Source organism: Ricinus communis, chromosome 2 (genome assembly GCF_019578655.1).
Source record: "Ricinus communis isolate WT05 ecotype wild-type chromosome 2, ASM1957865v1, whole genome shotgun sequence".
Taxonomy (NCBI): Eukaryota; Viridiplantae; Streptophyta; class Magnoliopsida; order Malpighiales; family Euphorbiaceae; genus Ricinus; species Ricinus communis.
Window position 1 is genome coordinate 10,689,791 of NC_063257.1, and position 25,702 is coordinate 10,715,492.

General features: G+C 28.4%; 3 protein-coding genes across 8 annotated transcripts; 1 reads left to right on the forward strand and 2 right to left on the reverse strand.

Annotated features, from left to right (window-relative positions):
- Nucleotides 1-6,418: 6,418 nt before the first annotated feature.
- LOC8281368 (adenylate kinase, chloroplastic) lies at nt 6,419-11,467 on the reverse strand. Of its 2 annotated transcripts, XM_048371385.1 has the most exons (8): nt 10,979-11,467; nt 10,785-10,880; nt 9,777-9,905; nt 9,550-9,684; nt 9,138-9,284; nt 8,923-8,997; nt 7,264-7,339; nt 6,419-6,810 (listed from the first exon to the last, which is right to left on the reverse strand). In XM_048371385.1, exons 1-8 carry the CDS (start codon nt 11,195-11,197, stop codon nt 6,767-6,769), a joined length of 921 nt encoding a protein of 306 aa, XP_048227342.1. In that variant the 5' UTR covers nt 11,198-11,467; the 3' UTR covers nt 6,419-6,766. The 2 variants fall into 2 exon arrangements, with proteins under 2 accessions (XP_048227342.1, XP_015576444.1); XM_015720958.3 differs by lacking the exon at nt 7,264-7,339 and having other exon boundaries at nt 10,979-11,337.
- A 2,787-nt stretch (nt 11,468-14,254) lies between these two features.
- Nucleotides 14,255-20,721, forward strand: LOC8281367 (amino acid permease 1). 2 transcript variants are annotated; one of them, XM_048371191.1, is made up of 6 exons: nt 14,259-14,463; nt 14,576-14,809; nt 16,481-16,574; nt 18,625-18,991; nt 19,554-20,084; nt 20,589-20,721. In XM_048371191.1, the coding sequence occupies exons 1-6, from the start codon at nt 14,424-14,426 to the stop codon at nt 20,607-20,609; spliced, it is 1,287 nt and encodes a 428-aa protein (XP_048227148.1). In that variant the 5' UTR covers nt 14,259-14,423; the 3' UTR covers nt 20,610-20,721. The 2 variants fall into 2 exon arrangements, with proteins under 2 accessions (XP_048227149.1, XP_048227148.1); XM_048371192.1 differs by lacking the exon at nt 20,589-20,721 and having other exon boundaries at nt 14,255-14,463; nt 19,554-20,283.
- Nucleotides 20,603-25,215, reverse strand: LOC8281366 (vesicle transport protein GOT1). 4 transcript variants are annotated; one of them, XM_015720896.3, is made up of 8 exons: nt 25,115-25,208; nt 24,848-24,891; nt 24,656-24,708; nt 23,741-23,832; nt 23,557-23,637; nt 23,368-23,465; nt 23,203-23,284; nt 20,603-21,024 (listed from the first exon to the last, which is right to left on the reverse strand). In XM_015720896.3, the coding sequence occupies exons 3-8, from the start codon at nt 24,684-24,686 to the stop codon at nt 20,986-20,988; spliced, it is 423 nt and encodes a 140-aa protein (XP_015576382.1). In that variant the 5' UTR covers nt 24,687-24,708; nt 24,848-24,891; nt 25,115-25,208; the 3' UTR covers nt 20,603-20,985. The 4 variants fall into 4 exon arrangements, with proteins under 4 accessions (XP_015576382.1, XP_002521773.2, XP_048227151.1 ...); XM_002521727.4 differs by lacking the exon at nt 24,848-24,891 and having other exon boundaries at nt 25,115-25,215; XM_048371194.1 differs by lacking the exon at nt 25,115-25,208 and having other exon boundaries at nt 24,879-25,103.
- Between the last annotated feature and the right edge of the window lie 487 nt (nt 25,216-25,702).

Below are 25,702 nucleotides of genomic sequence, written 5' to 3' on the forward strand. Positions count from 1 at the left end.
TTTTATTTTATTAAATTTTGAAAGAAGCAGGTATATTAATCGAATTTGAATATTTGATTCTAATAGAACAGATTTAAAAAAAATATAACTAGATTTCGGTGACTTTATATTTAGTTTTTAATAACGTAACTGAGTTCATAAAACTAATTTAAATTCTTATAAAATTTTCTCTATGTTTAATTAGTAATTTTATTTCATTATAATAGACTATGTTACTAAATCAAATTTATTCATATAAATAGATTTTTAACCCGTAAAGTACTAATTATATTTAAAATAAATATAAATAATTAAATTTTTAAATAACTTTGGATTTGGGATAATATTTTGTAGCATCCACTCATTGGGATTCCTAAAAAGAAGCATTCAACAGAGAGGTCAAATGGGACAAATCTGTGGGAACTGAAGGATGAATGGGAACCTAATAAGAAAGAAAGACGTAGTGTCATACTTTTCCCATAGCACCAGGGTGACTTTTTTGACGTGTTTCTCATGTTTGGCGAAATTATTTATAGTTTTATTTTATAGTATGAAACAGTAGACTCAACCCTGTCATCTTAAAAGTCATAACCCTTCTCATCATTTGGGTTGCAGGGACATTGGTGAATTTTTTATCTAGTGTCCATGTATATTTTTATATAATATATTGATAAATTTTTTGTCTAGCCTCAAATTTTTTTATATAATAATATTTTTATGTATATATCGAACGGATAGATAATTAATATATATTTATTAGTTTTAAATAATTAAGGATGTATCGATTATTCAATATCAAAATGTAAAATACACATATAATCTATTATTGGTTGTGTTGTATACATCAAATTTTAAAATTCGAGGATGAATCCTTGCAACAAAGAGGAATAGTAATTCTATGAGGAAGAAAAGATTATGTTGAATAATAGCGTTTTGCAATATATATTTGTTAAGAATACATTTAGGACTGAACTGTAAATTTATATATATAAAAGTAATATTCTAAATATACTTTTTTTTTTACTTGATAAATTTTATTTAATTTTAATATTTATTTCTCTCAATTGTTAGAGTTTTAGTTCTCTTATAGCATTTTATTTTATAAGAAAATTATTCTTACCTACTCGATGATAGGTGTATAAAAGTGTCATTAAAGTAGTGAGGTGGTGTATTAACAAGATTCATTCATCTATTTATTTATTTATTTTTCAGTTTCTTGTGTCATTAACTATTCCTCCCGCCACCAAATCAATCAAGAACAAGGCTTGTGACTTCATTATTAATTTGGCTCTTTCATCTCCTTTACAAATATAAGAAATGCATATGATTGATAAGTTTCTCTTATTCTATTTGAATTATATTGTTGCTCTATTACTATAAGATTATTAGGTCATTTCCTATTTAAATTGCTTTATATGTCCATAGCAAGCAATTTAAGAGATAAACAAGATTTGCCCTCCAATACCTCTACTCTTGTGCGGCAACTAACACTAGTTGCTAAGGTAGTATCCAAATTCATAAATATTCTTTTTTACATTTTATAGTTGTTAGTTTTAGTTAAATCATGTTCGTACATTGTGAAATTGATACCAATATTGCTTTTCCAATTCCTTAGAATATAAGTCATTTTCATGTTTTTTTTTTATTCTCAGACTATTCTTTAAATATGGTAGCTCTTGCATATATATTTTTAGTAGGATTCTTGTAATTTAATAACCTATTAGTGCTTCCATTTTAAATATATATTTATATCAAATTCAATTACAAGCATATTATCAGTTGTGGTATTAAGTAACGCGTATTCTTCAGATTTTCTATGGCTTTTTTTGTTACATATTCTCTATGGCTTTATGTCCATCTCATTTCTTTCTTTGTACTTTCTCTTTCTCGGTCTTTTTTACTGCTTGGATGGAATGCGGCTTTACACCAGATGTATGACATTACATATTAGAATAATTTAAAGGCATTGAAATAACTAGAAATTTTCCATTGTCACCATTCGTCTACTCAACCAACCATGGGGTATCGATCTCTTGACTTATACTCTTTTTTTCTTTTGTCTCTGTCTCTTTTATTCTTAAAAAATCAATTAACATGATTAGACTGAATACAGAGGAGTTCATTGCTGATGGAGAAAAAGACTATTGAATTGCTAGAAAAATATAAAAGAGAACTTGCATGAAGTGAAAGATTCAAACTCAACTTTGAGGGCATGTATTTGTTGCTACTTGGAAAACTTCCTTACATATTCATCTCTATAAACCCTTATCTTGTATTAGTATATTTTTATTGAAATTATTCAATTAAGGGAATCTTGAATTGAAAAAAAAAAATCATTAAGTTTTTAATCTAGCTTTTTTTCTTTTCGGTTTTATCAATATTTTGATAATTAATTTTATTTTCAATGCTAGAATATGAATGAGACTATATATATGATATAGGAGTAAGTCTGGAAAGCCTGCAGTGTCCATTTCCTTATAGTTTTCTTAATATTTAATGGTAAAATACTTGATGGTAAAACTCAATGAATCAATGAAAACATTCGACATTTTAAACTCATACTATGACATTTAATGTATATAGTGATTTTTTTTTTCTATAATTCAGAATAAACCACATTTTAGGGTTAGGATTGGAAATGTTTTAGATTAGCAATTTAAGGAATATTAAACTGTTAGTTTCATTTTAATATTGATAAAGCCTCTTATACCATCATGAGATCAACAAATAGAACAATTTGATTCTTAAATATTTCAGTAGTTTATTACCAATTACTTCTTGCATATAAAGTAGAATAGGAAAAGTTATATTGATTATAATATTATGCTATAAGATATCTTTGAGAACTATAATGGCAAGTGAGTTTTACTTATCAGTTAGTTTCTAATGTTTCATGAATGCATAGAATATATTTTATCTGGTTATTGTTTTGTAACAGTTGTAATGTGTCTATTGGTTTTCTTTTTTTTTCCATTTTTATTAGAACTACACTTAACTTATTACTTTCATGATTTGGTTAAATATCTATAGATAAAAGTGAGAATATAAGAGTCTGTTTACTTGTAGAGAATTTTTTTCCATTTTCATTTTGTAGTTTTTAAGAAAAATAAAAACTTTTCATTTTCATAAAAAAATTATAAAAATTATAAAACATGTTTATTTTATAAAAGAAATTATTTTCTATTTATGTAACATTTTAAATATAAAGGATAGACTTGGAATAAATGAAGTGAAGACTTCTTATTTTCATTTGAAAACAAGAGACTTCTTATATAAAGAAAAACATAGAAATAAAAAAAAATTTAAATGAAAACAGAAAATAGAACTTTGTGGTATTTTTCTAAAATGAAAATAGAAAACAATTTTTTATGTTTGCAAAATTATAACTAAACTTTGAAAAACTTTTAGAAACAAATTAAATATGTTTTCTATGTTTTTCTTTGTATAAGAAGTCACTTATTTTCAAATGAAAATAAGAAATTTTCATTTCATTTATTCCAAGTCTACCCTTATTTGAAAATAAAATATTTTCTATAAAGTAGACATGTTTTACAAATTTTATAAATTTTCTATAAAAATGGAAAAAATTTATTTTCCTTAAAAACTAGAAAATAAAAATGGAAAGAATTCTCTACAAGTAAACAGGCCTTAAACTTGTTTTCAAGGTTTTTTAAAGTTTAGTTTTAATTTTGAAAATATAAAAAAAATACCATCTATTTTTATTTAAAAAAAAATAACACAAGTAAACACAAAATTATATTTTTATCTAAAAAATTCTTTAGAAAACTGAAATAATTTTCTGTAAATAAACATACCTTAGGCATTTCTTATTTTCTATTCTATTACATATAAATTCTTTTTACTAGTTTTTTTATTATTTCGATTTAGACATGGGATTAATTCCAAAGAGATTGTATAAATGGAAAAGGTAGAGTTTAATATTGCATTTGCTTATTCCAAATTATGAATAATTACATAATCAATTCTTAATTGAAAACTCTCTAATTTTTTAAGCTATTAATTTTCTATCCTTCAGTTTGTTACTTCAAAAATGAATATAATGGATAATCACAACTACATATATCAAATGGAAATTTAATTATTGCATTCTCAACTAGCCTACATACAATTTGCCATAGGTAGAATTAATAAGGGATATGTTTTATGCTTTACTAGAAATTATAATGTCCATAGCAAGGTTAGACGCACAAGTCCTATTTTATTTTATTTTTAAATTGATGCTTAGATTTTTTATTTTCTAAATTTTAAATTTAAATTTTCAATAAAATTTTAATCATTCGATTTAAATTAAATATAGAAATTACAAACATAATTAGCTTTTTATCACAAAAGACCCCTTAATTATGTTAGTACATGTATTTATCTATCAGTGTACTTTCTTTTTAGATATTTTTTAAAATTTTAAATTCAGGATTGACCATATTTACTATCATTAATTTTATACGGTGAGGATAGTTACTTTTTTATGATTAAAAAAATTGATAGTTTTATAATGTTAGTCTTAATGATATGAAAAGTATCTCTAATTTTAAGCAGGATATATACACTTATATATCTTAGAGTAAAAAATGTTACAAAGAAAATCTTATAGTTCCACATCATTTTGTTTATGTTGACGATCAATTTAATATAAAATCACTAAAGATTATCATAACATACCTCATTACTGAATAATCTTGGATATTGTTAATTATGATATTAATAAGACTTTTAAAATTTAGTTTTTGAAAACTTGTAGAATTATTAAATTAAACGTTCGACTATAGCAATGATAGGGTGGGAAATTAAGATAATAAGCACTAATCAGTTCAAATAAAATATATCACTCTACAAAAGAAGATATCATTATCACAAATAAAAGTACTCTTACAATTTTAAACAATTATAGGCGTCATTAGAAGCATTAGAATGTGATAGAAAATGCATTTATTTTTTTATTTATATTTTAATCTAAGTTTATTTTTCAAGTAAATATTGTTGATCACTTTATCAAAGTATTGTTACAAGAGTGTATGTGGTGCAAAATTTTTTTAACAAATCATAAATGAGGATTAAATAAAAAATAAAATATGTTATAGTATCCTATAAAATAATAAATATTATTTACTTTAATTTTGATATTATCTAATTTCAAACTGAACGTCTAAAAAATGTAATGGAACTATAATTAAATTGTTATATACAATAATAATTTTTACTGTGTAAAATATTTAAAATACAGTATCAGTTATTTTTTTGGTAAAACAACCAGACTGCATTTTTGAAAAATAGAAATTAAACAGTATTTTTAAAAACAAATTACACAAAGTAAGGAACATATATCCAATCTAGAATTGGAAAGAAAATGAAAATCTTAAAATATATTTATTATCATCGCATATAATTTATTTATAATTTTAAATAACTTGTTATTTATTTTATTTCACCATCTTATAATTGGTGTGACCTAATTTCTATTTTTATTCCCCAATAAGAGGCAGGAAGAAATGTATAATAATTAGTTCTCAAATTCTTTTTTACAATTCCAATTTTCTCCCTTTTTTTTTTTAACAACCAAATGGCTCTTAAGGTTAGTGACGAGAACAAAGGATTTTCTTTTTTTTACTTGTATATATTTGTTATAAATTAGTTTAGAGATATTTATTAGAATAGCAAAAAATTTAGAAGTCGAATAATAATATTATTATTATTATTATTATTTTATCGGAATTTCAGATTTGATTAAGACTTAAAAGGGTACAATTTCATTTAATTGCACAAACAATTCACGAATAGTAGATTACATTCCTCACAATTTCAAACTGAACACTTGCACACTAAGAACGTATGGCAATATGCCATTTAAATTACATCCCTCATTTCCCAAAATACAACTAAATATTTTATTAATTTATTAAATCCAATTATCTAAAAAAATAAAATTAATTTCTTCAAAAAATTTATTAATTACTTCATCCATTCTATTATAATGGTCTCTTTTTCAAATTAAAAAAAAAAAAAAAAAAAAAAAAACTAAATTATCTGTCATTTATATATCCAATGCATCATTAATTTTTTTTTCTATTTTATCCTCATATTGGAATATATATAATATATCTTAAAATATCCATAAAAAGATAGATTAATCTAACTTAGCTAGTTTTTCTCTCTAATTAACCCCATTAAATATTTTCTTTGGTAGAGTGAATTACTTAAAAAAGCAACAGTGGGAGTAATAGAGATTATTAATTTATTAAATATTAAATTTAAGAAGGTAGACTGTATTTCAATTTTTAAAATTAAATAAACTTACATTTAGCATCGTTTTAAACTCTTGGGCAGAAACCCAGACATAAGCCGCCTCTAAAAATGCAGTCCATAAGATTAAATTGCACAAGTCTTATGAGCATGTAGTTTGTTTTCAAGGTGTTCTAAGAGATTAAGAAAAGCCTCAGAATTGTGCATTTCTTTATTTGTATTTATTACAAACGTGATTAAATGCCCACAAGATACATTTCAAAGAATAATGATGACAGTAATACCAAAATTTGTACAAGGACTGGTAATTTCTAAGAAACCTGATAATATAGCACAGCATTTAATATAAAAGATATCACATTAAGTCAAGGAACACACCTCTGTGTAGTGAGAATTGACGACCCAGGCTATTTTTTCCTGTCTCTATGCAATCTTCCACCTAGTCTTCTTCTTCTTCTCCTTCCTCAATTATGCAGCCAGAGGTTCTGATACTGCCTTCCTATCCTCATGTAATTTTGTGAGAGCGTTGTCAATTTGTGCAAACACTTGCTCCTTTGAAATGTTTCCATTGACCTGAAATCAACAGAATGGCCCCTCAAGTTAGATTTCATCATAATATAAAGCAATTGCAAGATATTGCTTTTTCATTCATCAAGATATCAATACAGAAATTTTCCTCCTGATGAGGGCTTTGTGCTAAAATGCCTTGCACTAGCACTCATTTTAGCACAAAGCAGTTTTTGGCATTATTGTCCTACTTGTTATAAATTGACCCGCCAAATATAGGGAATCTGCAGCATATTGTTTATGAAACATCAATTTTGATTGTCTATTTTGTAATTGACTTTAAGCAGATTCTTGACTTTCTGGATCATGAGCGTACAAGCAATTAACTCTTAAGAGAGAAAGGATGCATTTCTGTTCTGGACTTCTTGTCTGAGATATGCTCTGATTTTGGATTAGAATTCAATGGAGTTTGTTACTATAAATAGAAAATTGTAACAAACTAGATAGAATGTATAATACCTATGGACTCGAGAAATGACACAGTCTGTGCAACAACACGAGCATAGATACTAAAGAAACCTTCAGAGCCCATGAGCTGAATGTGAGCTCAACATATTTAAGAAAAAACAACAAAACTTGGTATTAGAAAAGACAAGAAATCAATTTTGATATGAATTTGTATTTATTGGGATGTTAGGGAGAAGCTCTATTCAATCAGTTAGAATTGTTGATTTTAGGTGACCAAATGTTAATTGGATATCTAAAATTTCTTGAGGCTCTCTGAGGAATGAAATGTCTTGCATGATAAGGCTCCTCATTAGTGGTTCGGTTTATAAGCATAATAAATTAACACAATAACTTATGTTGTACAATCTCTTTGGCTTTTTCAGTAGCTGAAACATCATTGCTTCGTCTGTACTTTTTGTGCACTCTAATCATATATTTAAATAATTTTATTTTAATTGTAGATAACTGAAATGTACTACACTGGATATTGTCTACAGTAAGTAGTCAAATGATTTTGGCTCTTATTCTCTCACATGACTCTGCGATAGACACAATTGATACTTTTCACTAACATCCCAACATTCTGAAGTTTATATGCATTCATTAAAATCAGTATATTATGATAATTAAAACTCTAAAACCAAATTTTTAATGAATTAGTTATCATTCATTACATTCCCAAACTCAATGAAGTACTTCAATATATTGTTAGGTATTTAAATGTTAATAACTGTATGTAGGTCCAAAAAACCTATACTGATTGTTTTTGAATGTGGAGGTGCGATGGGGTTTGAGCGTCCCTCGGGAAGAGTGCTTCCAATCATTTTGTTTCTTTCTTCTTGTTCTTCTCTTTATCAGTTTAATTTGGTCAAGCATATGTTAGAACATCACTCAGATCATATTATCAACAGGCAGGGATCTAAAGCAATTTAATTAAATCTAAATGTCACATCTTGCACTAAAAGGAGACTAGGGCGGGATTTGTTACTATGTCAAGATCACATGCGGTGTAATTATGTGATTGATAACCTCAAATAATTGACGTTTAGGGTTGGAAAAATCTCAAACCTAAACCCTTGGTCAACCACACACACTTGTGATGTGCAGTGCATGCTCATGCACATGTTAAAATGGCAGTCTAGTGCAAGTCACATATATGAAACACAGGAGCAGATTGTCATTCAACAATATAGGGTTCTTTCTTTTAGCTTTTTAATTGGCAGGATATAACTGGCTAACCTTCTATTTACTTTCCCCTCCCACACCCACACTCTCTCCTCCCCTTTTTTTCTTTTCTAGGCTCATGAACTCCTTCGAGCAGTCATTAGCAATATGCCATGAAATACTAATTTTATGTCCTCCAAATCAAGTGTCCAATGATTTGGTGGGTCTGGGCATATTCTCTCTCTCAAGTATGACTGATCATATAGTTGCTGTCTAAGTGTCACCTAGCCGCTTCAACAGCAATTGCTTCTTATATCACTCAGCAGCATTAGTACTTTTTTCATTATGAGCTGTGCCACATTCTGATTTTTCATAATGTAACAGAACAGCAAGGACCCTATGGTAGAACACTAAACAGGCTGTGCAAGTTCATAAATCATCTACTCTTACACACACACACACACACACACACACACACACACACAGAGAGAGAAATAGATTGTGTACCTTTAATGTAATGTCTTCATATATTGAGAGTACTGCCTCAACGTTTTCGTGATGAGTTTGCAATCGCAACTTCACCTATATAAAACCATATAAGAAAGGAAGCAACATTATTACTAAAGAATATCAACCAACTTCCATGATAAAAAGAACCAAAGAAGACAGGGAGTCTTCTGAAGTCAAAATTCTCTAACTACACAGACTAGCATAAGACATGCCTTTTCTTCAGTATCATCAAAACGTTGGGTAAGCCTAGCAGCAACTTCTTCGGTCTCAGGAGGAGAATACTTCAAGTGATATATCCTTCCAGTAACAGGGTCTAATCTACGTCCAACCACCCTCTCAACAAGAATCTCTTCATCGACCTGCAGAAGAAAATTCACAGGTTCAAACATAGTGGAAAGGCCGCCTAAATACCATATTGACAATCTAAAGAAGGTGAAGGAAATATCAAACAGTAATACATTAATAGGGTGCTACTCCTTTTCTTCGTTAGATTTTTCTGTTTGTTTTCTCCAAGTAATTTAATACTATAATCATGCATGAAATAATTAGTGCCAGAGATGGATGCTAGCATCTAGTGCATGTTTTCCTCCTCTCAAAATATGATAATTGACTGCAAATGCTTACTTCTAGGAGAATGAAAAGATCAGGCTGAAAGTTAAGTTCCATGAAAGCAGTAGCCTGTGACAAACTCCTAGGGTATCCATCCAAAAGCCAACCATTTTCTTGAGCATCTGGTTGCAGCAGGCGCTCCTTCACCATCTTCACAATTGAAATCAAGGAATTAGCCATTTGAGAATGATAAACGCCAACATTTCCTTTTAAAGTAAACGAGAAAAAAGCTGTGTCGCTACCATGACAACTATTTCATTTGGGACCAATTGCCCCTTCTCCATATATTCCTTCGCTCGCTTCCCATTTTCACTCCCTGAAGCAATTTCCATTCTCAATAGATCTCCAGCAGCAATATGCACCAAACCATACTGCATTCATCAGGAAGACTTGATTTAATCTTTTTTTCTTGACAGCAATTGAGAAATTATGTAGTAATATTGTAACCGAGAAATCATGTAGTAATGTTATAACTGATTCTACCAACCACACAACATCACTGAGAGGGTAGAAAAAAAAAAAGATGTATCCTCAAACCCGAATTCTTAACAGATATGCCATGCTTATCCAAGTAATGCCTATTTTGACAAGCGACCTATATGTTTAGGGCTGTTAAAAAACTGTCAAATAGTTAAGACCAGCCTGCAATGTTGAGAATTAATCAAGCACGGTATCACTAGAAATCATATAATTGTCCATTCCACCTAGAGAGCATTTAGAACTAGCAAACTTAGAATTTTCACACGTTTTCATATCAGCAAGTGCATCATAGAATAAATATCTGATCCCCTACGAAACAGCAATTACTGTAAATGACAAAAACTCCATGCTAACATTTTTTTTTTTGGTTTCTATATGTGCAAGCATCAATAAGTAAGACTAATGTGGCAACTAATTTTAAGTAACTTGGCTTAATTGCAAAAACTTGCTCCACATTTTACTATTAATGTTTAAGGAGAAACTTCTGTTTACCGTCAAAATCTAATGAAACAACTAGATACTAGCTAATCAAGTAGAGTTTTTCAAACCTGAAAACATGACATATATTGAGTTTGACCTAGAGCGGGATTGGAGCATTAAATGCAAGTTGATATAATCTGAAACACTTTGATGGAACTCATGAAATAAAAGCTCATTTTGATGGATGAAACACTTTGATGGAACTCATAATCGTGGCATCAAAAGCTCACTTGCTGCCATTTACAATACTATAAAAGAAATTTAAAAAAAAAAAAAAGATAAAAACTTACTTTCTTAGTAATGAGCTCGCACTGAGTACCTTTACCGGAAGCAGGAGCTCCTGAAATCATAATCTTGAGAGGCTCTGGTTTAGCTGCTGCTATTACCTGATAAATGTGCCAATAATCAAATTAAACACACACAGTGATATACATCATGCAATTACAAAAGCAATCAACATTAATCCGCTATTTCCGGAGCTTACCATAGTCGGATTGGGAACCACACGAGTAGATATTAAGGCTCCTTGACGAGAAGAACGGAGAGAGAGACAACAATTGTTAGAACAACACAGATTCCCGGTTGACGATGAAAAGATCAATTTTGAAGAGGAAGTACACGGCGGTGATTGCGGTTGCGACTTTCCTCCAACTCTAAAATTGACACCGCCGGAGGTAATTGTCGCTGCTGCTGCTGCTGCCATTTTCTTCTTATTACTTTTTTTTGTGCCTCTCCTTTCCTTCTCTGTCTAATTAGAGAGTATTCAGTGGTCAAAGAAAGACAGAGAGCTAGAGAAGGAGGCTGTCACTGGTAAGAAACTAATAATTGGGATCTTCTATATAAATACACAAGGCTTGGATGGGCAAATAGGTAATTTCGAATGAGTACTAAATCACCCATGAATATATTTGTGGCGGCTTTTTTATGTTTTATGTTCTTTTTTTTTCTTTTTTGTTTTTTCAAGGCCTTCTTGGGTTGCGTCATCTCGGCTGTTGTGCTTTAAGATGTTAATTGTCAAGGCAAAACGCATAAAGGTCCTCTATTCTTAATTTTATTGACATTTGAGTCCTTAGACTTCTATTTTGGTAATTAAATTTTTATTTAACATGATGCGGTAATAAAATAGGTTATTTAGTATGACCTAGCATAATTTAAGCCTATTAAATTATAGTTCTTAGATCTCTAACTTTTAATTTTGGCTATTAAAATCTATTATCTACTACTTGTTAAATAGGTAATAAAAATAAAAGGTTAAAAAGTAATACTATATTCTGTTTAATCTATTATTTTATAATAATAAAAGATAAAAATACGAACATTGAAGGCACAATGATCTTATTATAGCAATCGACGTTGAATCCAAACTTCTACCAATAATAGGAACACGTAATAGTCTTTGTGCTCGCCCGCGCATAAAATAAGCTATAATAAGAAAATTTGTGATTTTTCATTGAAATAATGAAACTTACTTATTTATTGTTTGTGAAATTTCAAATGAAATAATTTGATATGTTGGGTATGAATGTGCTAAAATTTATTTTCTTCATGAATATATAATCAATTCTTCGTTGGCTTTTAATTATTCATTACTTACAAATTAGAACTAAGAAAGAAAATGCATTATAAATCATGAAGAATCCTAACAATCACATTGTAAAATTACCACTATAAAACACCACACTACATGGTTTAGTCCTTACAAATGGGAGTGCATAATGTATGTGTTCGTGCATAAACCAAGTGCAAAATGCAAGTGTAATTACATATCTGTTAAATTCACAAAGTTGGCCAAATAAGGGTGTGTTTGACATTGAAGTTGAAAAAGCGGTTTTTTCAATTTCAATTTTAATTTTATATTATTTAATTTTAAAAGATAATATATTTTTCAAAGCAAATTTAGAAAAGCAATTTGTAAAAAAATTAAAATACTAATATATTAAAATCAACAAAATTTCAAACATGCTTTTTCAACACCCAGTAAGTAATTCCAAACACGCCTTAAATAATTTTATATATTATTAACAACTTTATACTTATAGCTCGAAAAATAAATATTAATTTTAGTATCTCATATAATAGCCATTAATATTATACTAAAAAATATAATACAGTTGTACATTTAAAAATATAATTCCCAAAAATTACAATAGTTAATATTTTTCCTATGGGTCTATTATTGTCCATTTCTTAATTCTTTTGGCCGGTAAGTATTTAAGCTTTTAAAAGAGAAATGTGAAGAAAAATTCCCAAAAAAAATAGGGTAAATTTTATTTTGTCGCATTTAATTTTTATAAAGATTAAAGTGCAGGGACTAAATATATAAAAGTAAAGGGTCAATGTCAACAAAATCCAAAGTACAAGGACCTATATATCTATTTTACCTAAGATCAATATAAAATGTTGAGATCAATATGCAAGGCCATCCAATTTAGACTTTCACCATCAGCACGTGTGCAACAACATTTAAATAATATAGTTATTACTTGCTAAAATAAAATAAAAACACGTTATTATTTGCTACAATTTGTATAAAAATTGACACCTGGAAACCAACTTTTACTAGAATTATACATAAAGGTGTCATTTACATAGAAAAGATGGTGAACAATTAAAGGAAATTAAAGGATGGAAAAGGAAAAAGAAATTGTTGCCTTGTATTTAATTACAAAACAAATAATTATTAAAAGGAAGATGAATTAACTAAATTTGTGTTTTTATTAAATTTAGAAAAATAAAAATAATAATTAACTAAATTTTGTATAAATTATAATTTTTTTATTCTAATAAATATATTTTGGACGGAAAAAATTCTAAAGTAGCAAGTAATAACTAATAAAAAGTTAATTAAAAATAATATCTTTTAGGGAACACTGCAGAATTTAATTATGTGGTTTAATCTTTTAATACAAAGGATTTTATAATACTTTCATATCGTAAGAATTAAAACGTTAACAACTTATATTTAAATTTACTAATATAAGTAATTAAATAATTATAATTTATTTATTTAGTGTTAATTGGTTGAGATTCCACCACCATTCTATTTTTTACCAATTTTTCTTTCATTCAAGACTAGCTATGTTAATTTTTTAAAAAAATTTCAATGAAAAATTATCAATGTGGTTTATCGTATGTTCACTTTAAGGTATGAGATTTACTTTTTTTCATTTTGGTATCTTGTTAACAAATAACGGTCAAATTGCATGATACTGTTAGTAAGTACTGACGTGGCAGTTGAAAAAATAATAGCTATTGTTTAACACGTCAGAATCTCTTAACGGTATTATGTAATTTAGCTGTTATTTATTAATAATTATTTTCACAAAATACTAAAGTGAAAAATAATAAACTATAGATCCTAAAATAAAAATAGGTTAAATCACAAAAGTGGTTTAATGAAATTTTCTCTAAATTTTATAGAGTTTCAATAGAAAAATAAAAAAAATAGTCTAATAATTATATATTCTTTTAAATTTTAATCAACGCCAACCAGTTTTAAATAATATAATAAAATTATATAACTCTATACTTCATCATATATCCATAAAATTAATTTTAGAACAATTAATTTTATTTAAAATTTAATTTTAAAAATTATTAACGGTAAAATATTAAATATAAATTGTTAACGATATAATATTTAAAATATAAAATTCTGGCTACAAAAATCAAATAACTAATGATGTCAAAAGGGTAAACGAGACTGTCAACTTTTGTAGCTTTAATCCTTTAATTAATAGACAAGATTGCGGTGGGGTTCATACCCATATATAACCAACTTACTGATCTTCAGATATTCTTTTAGGATTCTGCCGCCACCGCCTGCCTTCTCTTTTCGACCCAAAATCTTTGTTCTCTTGCCTTCTGATTTTATTTTTCTTTCATTCAGAGTGTACCAATCTCTTCTTTTGGGTGACTGTTCAGTGGAAATGGAAGTGGATGCAGGAGATGATGGACGCATTAGAACAGGTATATATATACACACGCAACATGAGGATGAGGTTATCTTCCATTAAAAGGAAAATTCAAGCTTGATTTTGCCACTTAATTGCTACTCGCTGTGTTTTTTATTGTGATGTAGGAACCTTGGGAACGGCAACAGCACATGCTTTTACAGCAGTCGTTGGTGCAGGCATATTAGCATTGCCATGGAGTGTGGCTCAATTGGGTTGGATTCTTGGATCTTTTGTTCTCGTCACCTTCGCCATTATCACTTATTATACAGCTATCCTTCTATGTGATTGCTATAGAACTCCCGACCCACTTACAGGAAGAAGAAACTACACATATATTGATGCTGTGAGGTCACTTTTAGGTAATCCTCAAAAACATGAAGTATTCATTGCACCAATTTAACTTCTCTATTCTCTCTCCCTAATTTCTATGAAATTGAATCTTGAGATTTTTCTAATTGGCATTGAGTAAACCATCGATTTGGTTCAAATAAGCGCAAAACGCATTTTTAGATCCTGAATTTTGCATGATCGGTTCGAATGCGTCCCTATATTTCAATTGCATTTTGAAAAGTCCTCAAACTTTTATTTTTATTATCGATTAAATCCTTTTTTAACATTATGCTAAAGGAGTGTAATACACTCTCTATTAAACTAGAGTTTAATTCAAAAAGCTTAATATAAAAATATTAAACAATGGAAGTTAAAAAATAGAAAATTTAAAATAAATTTAAGAAAAAATCAATTTCATTTCTCCCATTGTCTACCGTCGCACATCACAATTATTGGAGTTTTATTAAGATCTAACATCACAATTATTGGAGTTTTATTAAGATCTAACAGTAATCGAAAAAATATTTTATATTAAGAAAATAGAAGAAAAAATTAATCATTTTTTTCTAATTTATTTGTTCTAATTTTTTATTATTTATTTTTAATTGTCTTTAATGATTTTAAATCTCTCGTTAAAAAGAGTTCAATAAAATAAAAATAAAATTTTAAAATTCTTTAAAACATAGTTGAAGTACATGGACGAATCGACCCAGACACGCAAAGTTGAGGATCCAAAGATGGCTTATGCCTTCAATGAATATTATACTGGATAAATAAAAATCTAAGTATTGAATTTCTAATGCAACTAAATCGAAAGGGGAATTAAATCCAATGAATAACCTGAATTCAATTTTTTGGTTTAAATTTTTATTTTTATCTTGTTAGGTCTGAATTATTATTATTATTAAAGTATTTATTTTAATTTAAGGCTCTTATTTTATATATATGGCAATGTAAATATTTTATTTTATTTTATTTTATTTCTAATTTAATCAAATTACCTAAAATTTTCTTTAAACAAATGAATTTCATACTATACTAACAATTCGATTCGGTTTAACGAAAAAAATAACCCAAAATTGAAAAAAATAAAAATTATTTAAATTTTTAGAAATTTATACTGAATCGAACTAGTAAATAACATTAACCAAACCATATCATTAGAAGTGTTGTAACATTATCAACGATGCTCTTTATTTTAAATAATATAATTTCTATAATAAAAAAATTTTAAATATAGAAATTAAAATATTTTAATTAAGTCGAGTAGACTCATTATATTAACATTTTTATTTTTTTATTTTCATAAGTATTAAAATTTTAATATCTATTTTTCTTTTTAATTTTTACTAATAAAAAATAAAAATTATAAATATAATTATATTAAATATATAAAAACGTATAATGTACTTATTAAATATAAAATAGAAAATGTAATTTGAATTTTTCATATATAGAAAGCTAAATTAATTTTATATTTTATATTTAAAAAATAAAAAATGTGTTAAAGTGTTTTTTTGTAATATGGCTCTTTAGATATATAATTTGACATTGAAAATGCTCTCAAGCTACTTAAAATTGAATCATTCTCTCTAATTTTTGTGATGAAATTAATTAATTACAAAAGTACAAAAAGAGAGAGTTAATGAATACCTTTCAATTCTTGTTTTATTTGACCACTTGTTGTTTAATTTGCACAGGTCCAAGAAATGAACTTATTTGTGGTGTACTGCAATACACACTACTTTGGGGCACAATGATTGGTTACACTGTTACAACTGCCACTAGTGTAGCGTAAGTTACTCCATAAAGATAATTCCCTTATTTTTTATAATTACTATATATGATTAAGAAAATAAATTTATAAAAATAAAAAACCAATATTCGGCTGTATTTTATTTACAGGTCTCTATTTTTCTGAAAGTCTATTTTTTGAAAAATTAAATTTTTAAGTAAATTATTTTCCAGAAATTAAGAATTAATTGTGTTCTGTAGATAAATTAATTTTATTTATTTTTAACTAGAAATATGATCAGTATATATTAGTCGTTATTGTGTGAGAAATAAAAAATGATAATACTTTCATTCCTTACTAAAAATATTTTAAATTTAAGAAGATAATTTGTAAATTATGAATGAGTATATACAAGATTGTAAATATCTAATAACTAATTAAAATTAAGATTTATGTGGCTAACGATAGAAATATTATTTCCGTTAAATTTTGAATTTTAAGATTAAACAAATAAATATGTAGATATTTTTAAAAGAAATATATATTTAAAAGATTAATAAGTAAATAATATCAATATAAACAGAAAGTTTATTAATTTTAAGGATCAATTAGTTCATTATTTAAAAAAGAAAACTAGTTAATTTATTTATTTTTAATATAAAAATGAAAAAAATAGTAAAACACAATGCAGTTAAAAAGTATTCCATCCTACTTAGTGGATATCGCTTTATGAAATTTTCTATTTTTTAAGTGCATTTATATCATTCCAACAAATTTTTAAATTATTATATCTATTTTTAATTATAGAAAGTAAGTGACTTGAGAGTTATATTTTTTCTTTTTAAATTTAAAAGGAAAGAAAGTGATTCTTAAATGGTTTTTAAATATATTACATTATTTTTTTCTTTAATATTTTCTTTTTCTTCTTATTTATTTTTCTTTTTTTTTTATTTTATTAATAAAAAATTAACTAAAAAATAAGATAGAGAATATTGTTGAAATACACACATTTCAAGATAAGTTAAAATAGAAATTTAATTATTTATAATATAATAAAGAGAAATATAGAGAGTATTGTCCAACAAGCTCTTAAATCATTTTTTTTTTCTATTATAGAGAGCATATGCAAAAAATAAGTTTTTAAAAAATTTTATAATTCAATCGTCCTTTTCTAGAATGACTTAAGAGTCACATTCTCTCTCATTCAATTTAAAAAGAGAGAAATTGGCTCTTAAGTATATTATGTCGTTTTTTTTTTTTACTTTTTGTAACTTTTTTCTTTAAGAGTAATATTTTCTCTTCTTACTTATTTTTTCCTTTTCTACTTTATTAATTAAAAAATTATCTGGGAAGTAAAATGGAGTCTATACATTTTAAGATAAGTTAAATTAGAAAATTAATTATTTATCATTTATTAGAGAGTTTCTATAATTCACGGTGACTCTCTAAAATGACTTAAGAGCCGTATTCTCTCTCCTTAAATTTGAGGGAAGAGAGAAAGTGGCTCTTAATCCGTACTAATAGTTATTTTTAGTAGTTCTCTTGGATTGAAGAAGCATTTAATACACTTAATTATAGAAAAAAAAAAGTTAAAGTAGACTAAATTACTTCTATTGCAACACAAAGATAAAATAGAAAAGAAAAAATTGATGTTGCATTGGGTATATAAAAGTAATAAATAATTAAAATTTTTTTTATTTGAAAAAGAGAGAGCTAGTATGGAATCGAGGAGATATATTTTAGTATTTTTCTTTTTTAAGAGTCATCATCATTTATTCTCTTTGCTTATTTATCTCTCTTTTACTTTATTAATAAAAAATTAATTAGGAAGTAAAATAAAAAATATTATTAGAATACACACACATTTCAAGACAAGTTAAAATAAAAAATTATTTATTTAAAATTGAACAAAGAAATGTATAAAAAATATTGTTGGAAATGCTCTTACCTGTGCCTAACTATAATTTTCTTTATTTGACGAAAAAAATCTATAATTTAATTTATGCTAAAAGTTATATTAACACTCAATTTATCCTTAACTACTAGTATATCATTTCCCTTTTTCTTTTCTTAATTTTTGGTTTTCATTGGTTGTATTAATCATTGTAGGACTGCAAAGAGGATAACATGTTTTCATGCAAAGGGACATGCAGCACATTGTGGGGTGTCAGGAAATCTATATATGCTGGTATTTGGAGCACTGCAAATAATTCTTTCTCAATGTCCCAACTTGGAAAAAGTGTCTATTCTTTCAGCAGTTGCTTCTCTTACATCACTTGCATATTCATCCATCGCATTGTGTCTATCTATTGCAAAACTTGCCTCAAACCGTGAGTTTAAAGGAAGTCTCATGGTAGCTATGGGTGACAATAGCAAGGTCACTGATGCTGCATCAACAAAAACTTGGCATGTTTTTCAAGCTCTTGGTAATGTTGCTCTTGCCTATACTTTCTCCCAGCTACTATTAGAAATTCAGGTAATTCTTTGCTTTTTAACTAGTTATGACACTTCCAGTTTTCTTCTTTGCAAGCCTCCATTCTAGAAAGACCCTCTCTGGGCATAATTCATCACGTCTAAAAATTTGAGTTCAAAATTTTTCTTTCTTAGAAAATGAAATTTCTTTAGATTTCTTTTCTAAAGTCTTTTGACACTTAAGATCTAACTCAAACGGCAAAAATATTTATTTTTGGGAGTGAGAAGTTTCAGGTTTAAATCTTTTCGTCTTTACAGCGAGTGTAAGGAGATTACTACTCTTGTTATATAGTCCACACCTACCAGACTTCCCATAAAATCAAAAAATAAAAAGTTCTTTGCCGACTTTCCATATAAGAAAAAAAGAAAAAAATTCTTAACTAACACTATACTTTAATGGGCAATCTTAAACTCAGAATAGATTTGAACTGAAAATATCTTTTTGGTTAATTTAGACCTTGAATTCAAACAACCGACTCTAGAGATGATTTTAGTACCACTAACCATACTTTGTTAGTTCATCAATGTTATTCCTCAACAACTTTTTCACATCAACATTGGTGTAGGACACCTTAAAGCCACATCCGCCAGAAAACAAAGTAATGAAGAAAGTTACAATGTATGCCATTGGTGGAACAACATTGTTTTACCTATCTCTGGGATGCTTGGGCTATGCTGCATTTGGAAATGATATTCCTGGAAATATACTTGCTGGATTCTATGAACCATTTTGGCTTGTCGACATTGCCAATCTTTCCGTAGTTATACATTTGGTTGGTGCTTATCAAGTGTTTGGCCAACCAATTTTCGCTATCAATGAGAAGCTGCTTGCCTCAAAATACCCAACATCATCTTTTGCTACTACTTACACCCTCAGATTGCCATATATGAATAAGTTTGGATTTAGCTTTAGCCTAAGTAGGCTATTACTTAGAACATTTTTTGTCATTTTGACAACTGCAGTTGCAATGATGCTTCCATTTTTCAATGCAATTCTGGGTCTTCTAGGAGCTGTTTCATTTTGGCCATTAACAGTCTACTTTCCATTGAGCATGTACATGAAGCAAGCAAACATCAAGAGAGGGAGCAGTCGTTGGGTGAGTTTTCAAGCTTTGAGCTTGGTTTGTGGGATTGTCACTCTCATTTCAGGTTTAGGTTCAGTTGCTGGTATGTTAGAGAGTCTTAAGAAAGCCAAGCTATTTCACATTAATTTGTAAGCTTTATGTCAGAAATAATAATAACACAAATGGTTACTGAATTTTTCATTTAATTTTTTAATTCATTTTATTTTAATCATTCAATTTAATTTTAATTATAATTATAATTTTATGAAGTAACTAAATTGAAAAACAATTGAAGTTAAATAATTGAAATAAAACATTAAAGTTTTATGACAAAACAAAATTTAGTACAAAATTTAATCAACAATTTCTATCATTATGTTAAAATGTTTTGAATTTGTATTGGGAGTGGAACCTGTTATAAACTTTCATTTCCTGATAGCCTTATGAGCAATAACTGTTTGACAATTGCCATTATCAAGTTTTCCACACGTATCATACAAATACAATAGATTTATTTTACTGAATTTGCTGTATCAGATAGTTGTGATGGATGATTGAACCTGAATTTATCAATAGTACAAAACAGAGAAGCATACTAGAGATTCTGTACACATTTTCACAAGTGGAGAATCCAAAGCATATATCAGAAAGGCAATGAGCAAAGTACAACCATAATCAAGTAGATAAATGAGCCAAATCATTTTCTTTTGCTTCTTTTGCCAGTACCATGGCTATGACAGAAATAACCACTTTACTGTCATTATCATTTTTCTGTCCTTTCTCTTGTTAGAACATTGCCTGTTATCAATAAGAACCATTTCCTATGTTCCCATATCAGGAGTAAGGAAAAAAAGAATGAAGACTTTGGTTTGTGATCTGTCGGTATGCTGTAGTCACTGCAAAAAGGTTGGCAATCCATTGCTAAGATCCAGAGTCACACAGGTACCCGTTTGCCCCGTTGTCGATCAAAGAACTGCACATGATAATAAATAACAATTATTGACAGGAGAGATAAATGGCGATTTTCAATTTTGATATCAGTAAAATTAGCCATTAAAAGAATGATGAGACCCAATTGAACTCAAACATTTATATGATATTAAACTTGCACAAACAGAAAAAGAAAAGGTCCGTATGCAAAAATGAGGAAAATTATGGAACTGGTGGAAATAAAATGATTAGTACTTTATAGACTAGAATTCAACCAATAAAGATATATAAACAGTCTGTTTAGATCTTTGCCTACTGTCCATGGTCTATCCAAAGGTTGCAAATTTTACACTTCAAACTTGATCCAAAAATATTAATGATGCCTGAACGATGACTTCTTTAAGTCTCTCACTCTCTCTCTCTCTCTCTCTCTCATATGTTCACTTTACAAATGCATTTGACTCCATTGAAGATGCACTTTGCACAAACAAATTGTTCATGATGTCCCAACCTTCTAAAGATTTCAAAAGAATGACCCAGTATTGTCCCTCACAATAACCCTAGCAATGCAGCATTAATCAGTATGGACGTCATAATGATTCCAAACCCATTTTTCGTACTATACAACATCCAGTTGTAGGTCAAATTTTGTGCCCCAGAAGCCAGAAAGAATAAATTTGATAAAAGAATATTACCCCTAGTAAAATAGTACCAAAATAATATTATCGTAATTCAATCTACTTAAACCTACCTCTGCGCATGTGCACAGTATACTCATGGATAATATATGTTTTGAGCAGATGTAAGATTAAATATAAAATGAGCATCCATGTTTTATCTGCCTTGCTTTGGCAAGCATTTCTCTGGAAGTTTATTGGCATTCCTTTGGAATTAAGACACACATCCATGTTCTATCTAGAAACCAACTTCATCTGTTAACAGCTAAAAAGTGCAAATGAAATATATTCACATCTGTAATAATTGTTAAGAAGGTAGCATTTGTCTTGCTGATTCAGTATAATCTATATAGTTTCAGACAAATTTTTAGAGGCTGTTATTCCCTACAAAACTGCATCTATTTTCTTAACAGCTTGTATAAAATGGACCAGAGTACCAGACATGTGGACCATGACATGTGCGAGCTCCCCCCAAACAAAAATCAGGAATAAATAAAGAAGAAGAAAATAAAAGAAAGAAACCCTGCTTTCAAACTCTGAAAAGAAGTTGAGGTGCTGTTTGTGGTTTAGTCCCATTTAACAACCACAGCACAAATTTGAACGGCAAAGCTAAAGTAGACACAATGTAATGGAAGAAACCAAAATAATGAGTTGAGCAAAGTCCACATTAAACAACATATACTTAAAATGAACCTATTTCTACATGAGAAACAGCCAGTTCTGCATTCTTGGCCAGCCACACATCCATAATCATGTGGTTCCCATAATGTGTAAACTGCCATTTCAGATGTGGAAATAGCAGTGTTTCTCCTTAAAATGTGAACCCTTCTCAGCATTAAGAACCAGGAACACTGAAGGTTTCAGAATAGTCTGTCAGATCCACCAGGTGGGATAGCCAACCTATTAAGAAGGTATCATTAAATGAATAGGATGACCATAAAATGAAACCCTCTATCTCTTAGGCAATATGGATAGAACCTTCATTTATATCAAACTTTCTTCTTCTTGCCTGATTCAGCATTTCCTCCACAAGGCTCTAACCACAGGCAATGGTAGTTTCAAGAGTCACTTAGATTAACTGGAGGCAAACCTAATCTGGAACAAAAATCAGTTAAGGTAGGAGCAGCCCTTGAGTTCTTGAAACTGAAAACATCATTTGGTCAGTCTCTGCAACAATGTTTGACCAAAGCATAATCTAGCTCTTCTCATGACCAAAGCATAATCTATCTCTTCTCATGGTTCTAAATGCATTACCCTCCCAAACAACTAAATCAAAGCTTAGTCTACATCTAGATTATCCACAATAAATTCTAAGATATTAGCTTGATTACAAGCAACTATTTGATGCTCTTAGTCCTACACTTTCATGACATAATTAAAAAATGGCCAGTGGCTCTCAAATTTAATCACAATAGAAGCACCAAGCAGCCAAAAAAAAAGAAAAAAGAAAATGGCTTTGATATACAAAGATCTAACTAACATACACATAATGAGAAAGTTTGCAATTAAGGAAAATGGAAGTTTGAGTTATAAGATAGACATACTGATCTGACAAATGGTTGTTGGAATACCCAGCCAAGAATAGGTATCTTCTGCAAAAAGACAGCCAAGGTTGGCCAGAAGCCACTGCGCAAAATCTCTATTAGCATCTTCAGCTATTTAGACTTAATGGATTACTATGGAACAACAGCACCCAAATCTCAGTTTACCTGAAAAGTACTATGAAGCCATATGCTTCCAAGATCATGCCTATAATTGGCCATCCAATGACAATAAAGAAGAAGCCAGCACCAAATGAAATGGTTCCCTGCAGATGTGAAAAAAGCATCAGTAGTATAAAATAGAGTAATGTTGTATAATTGAAAACAAGAGTCATAACTTGATACAAACAAGTATACCTTGAAATTTTGGCGTTTCATGAAAAATTGCATGGTGGACTTCATTCCAATGGTTAGACTCAGCCCTGAGACGAAGAGGATCTGATAGATACCATACAGAAACAGGCCAATGTTAATAACAACCATAATATTCCAAAGAATCAGAAATATTACATTCAAGGAAAAGTATAACAAAGGTTCTTACATTTCCCATAGCAAGTAGTCCCTTGTCAAAGAAGAAGATAATTCCCAGAAACGAGAAAAATATTCCAAACCCTGTTAAGCCTAACCCGATCTCTGTTGCATTTCAGTCACAGATATTAAATAGTGTTTGAATTGTATATAAAAATAGAGCATGTAATTAAACTTGTAATCTTTTTGATGATCAGATTTCATTTTGGAAGTATCAATTAAGCATCAGTTCTTGAAGGAGGAGGACGGGAAGCAATTGATGCAATCTTACAGGACTCAATATGTACAAATAATGATTAATCCCCCATGTAATTTAATTGGGGAAGTAGTAAATTCTAATATTCATGATTATGACTCTCTTAACTGATTCTATTTAGTCGCATCAAATGAATACTGGATGACTAGAAAAACAGAGCTAAAACTACACAGGTTTGCAAAAGCTCTAAGGGTCTGCCTTCTAAGTAGATCTAGTAAGACTTTACCATAGGAGACGCAAAACTTCAATAATACGTCACATTTTTTTGGTACTTGAGATGACACATATGCTAAATTATCAATAAAAGAATTCCCCTATTGCCAGTGCAAAGCAGTGAATCCCCTAATACAACATCCATTGGATAAAACAAAACAGGCTAAATCGTTAATAGTGACCATTGAGTATTGACTATTGAATTTTGCTACAACTAAGTAAAAGAATGACAACAAGAGGAACATAAACAATAGTTGCTATGGCACATTTCTGAAATACCGTAAGCAAATCGGCAGAATATAAGATTTGAATTACATCTAATATCTTAATTTTACTGTAACATTTTTATTAAGCTAACTGACTTCCAGAATTTATAAGCAAATCCAAAACTAAACCATAAAATTTAGAGTAATTATTCAAAATATAAATAAGCAAAAGCATCAGTCATTGTTCACTCACTTTTTCGGTCATTCATTTCAAACGACATCATTTCTGTAGGTTTTCAATTTTCACTGCAATCACAAACATGAACAAACAAGTCTTATAACAGCAACACAAAATCCTATCAATTTATATTATTACCAAAAAAAAAAAGAAGAAGAAGAAGAAGAAGATGATCAGGACAGAATCAAGACAAATGAGAATAATTACAGAATTAGACTTTCAGATTTGGAGATTTTACACGATAAGCTTTCCTGAGTAAAGAAAACAGCGAATCAAACAATTCATCCAGCAAGAGGAAACAAAAAACAAAAAAAAAGCACTAAGAGAACGTTTCAGATAAACATCTCCGTTTGGTTGCATTGAAAAAATTATCCCTGAGTACCACATCTTCCTTAGATTTATCAGTAACCAAACAGAAAATCGCGTCAATGCAACAATTTTAAGAATTTTTGCTGTTAGAGGGAGAGGAAGAACCTGAGCTGGAGTAATGCAGCGAGCAAGAATCGAGAGACAATAACAATAAGTGAATGCCAGAAATGGGTTGATTTGAATTTGTGTTGGTCCGTAGCATTTGTACATTGTTAAAAAAATAAAAAAAAATAAAAATCTTCATCTATGTTTATTTTTCAAAATATATTTTTTTTCTTACCAGAAATTAAATTTTTATTAAAAGAATTATTTTTAATAGTGTTAATTGATAATTAATTGATATAAATATTTAATAAATTAACTATAATTAATAATATATTTATTTGTTAATATAGACATCCATTAAACTGAATTCTTAATAGTTTATTAAATTAAATTAGGAGATATCTCTAGTCTAGATTCATTAAATCTAATTTTCTAATTTAGTTGATAAAAAATAGATAGATGTTCAAAATTATTCAAATAATTTGAGACGAAAGATGAAATTTTAAAAATGTTGATGTTTTCTCTCCATGTTGCTCTTTTCATATAAATTTAATAATATTCGTTTAATTTATAAAAAATAAAATAAAAATAGGAATAAATGATTCCCATTATCAGTATTTAATTTATTTTAAAAATTATTCATTATTC

Bases quoted from the DNA above. Each gene is read 5' to 3' on its own strand.
- LOC8281367 (XM_048371192.1), top strand. From the start codon at position 14,424: ATGGAAGTGGATGCAGGAGATGATGGACGCATTAGAACAG. The intron at 14,810-16,480 runs GTAATCCTCAAA...TAATTTGCACAG, and splicing joins TGCTGTGAGGTCACTTTTAG to GTCCAAGAAATGAACTTATT. The intron at 16,575-18,624 runs GTAAGTTACTCC...TAATCATTGTAG, and splicing joins ACAACTGCCACTAGTGTAGC to GACTGCAAAGAGGATAACAT.
- LOC8281366 (XM_002521727.4), bottom strand. From the start codon at position 24,686: ATGATGTCGTTTGAAATGAATGACCGAAAAA. The intron at 23,833-24,655 runs GTGAGTGAACAA...GAAATGCAACAG, and splicing joins TGAAATGAATGACCGAAAAA to AGATCGGGTTAGGCTTAACA. The intron at 23,285-23,367 runs GTAAACTGAGAT...GATTTTGCGCAG, and splicing joins GGCTTCATAGTACTTTTCAG to TGGCTTCTGGCCAACCTTGG.
- LOC8281368 (XM_048371385.1), bottom strand. From the start codon at position 11,197: ATGGCAGCAGCAGCAGCAGCGACAATTACCTCCGGCGGTGTCAATTTT. The intron at 10,881-10,978 runs GTAAGCTCCGGA...CACATTTATCAG, and splicing joins TGGTTCCCAATCCGACTATG to GTAATAGCAGCAGCTAAACC. The intron at 6,811-7,263 runs GTATTATACATT...TGTTGATTTCAG, and splicing joins GTCATTTCTCGAGTCCATAG to GTCAATGGAAACATTTCAAA.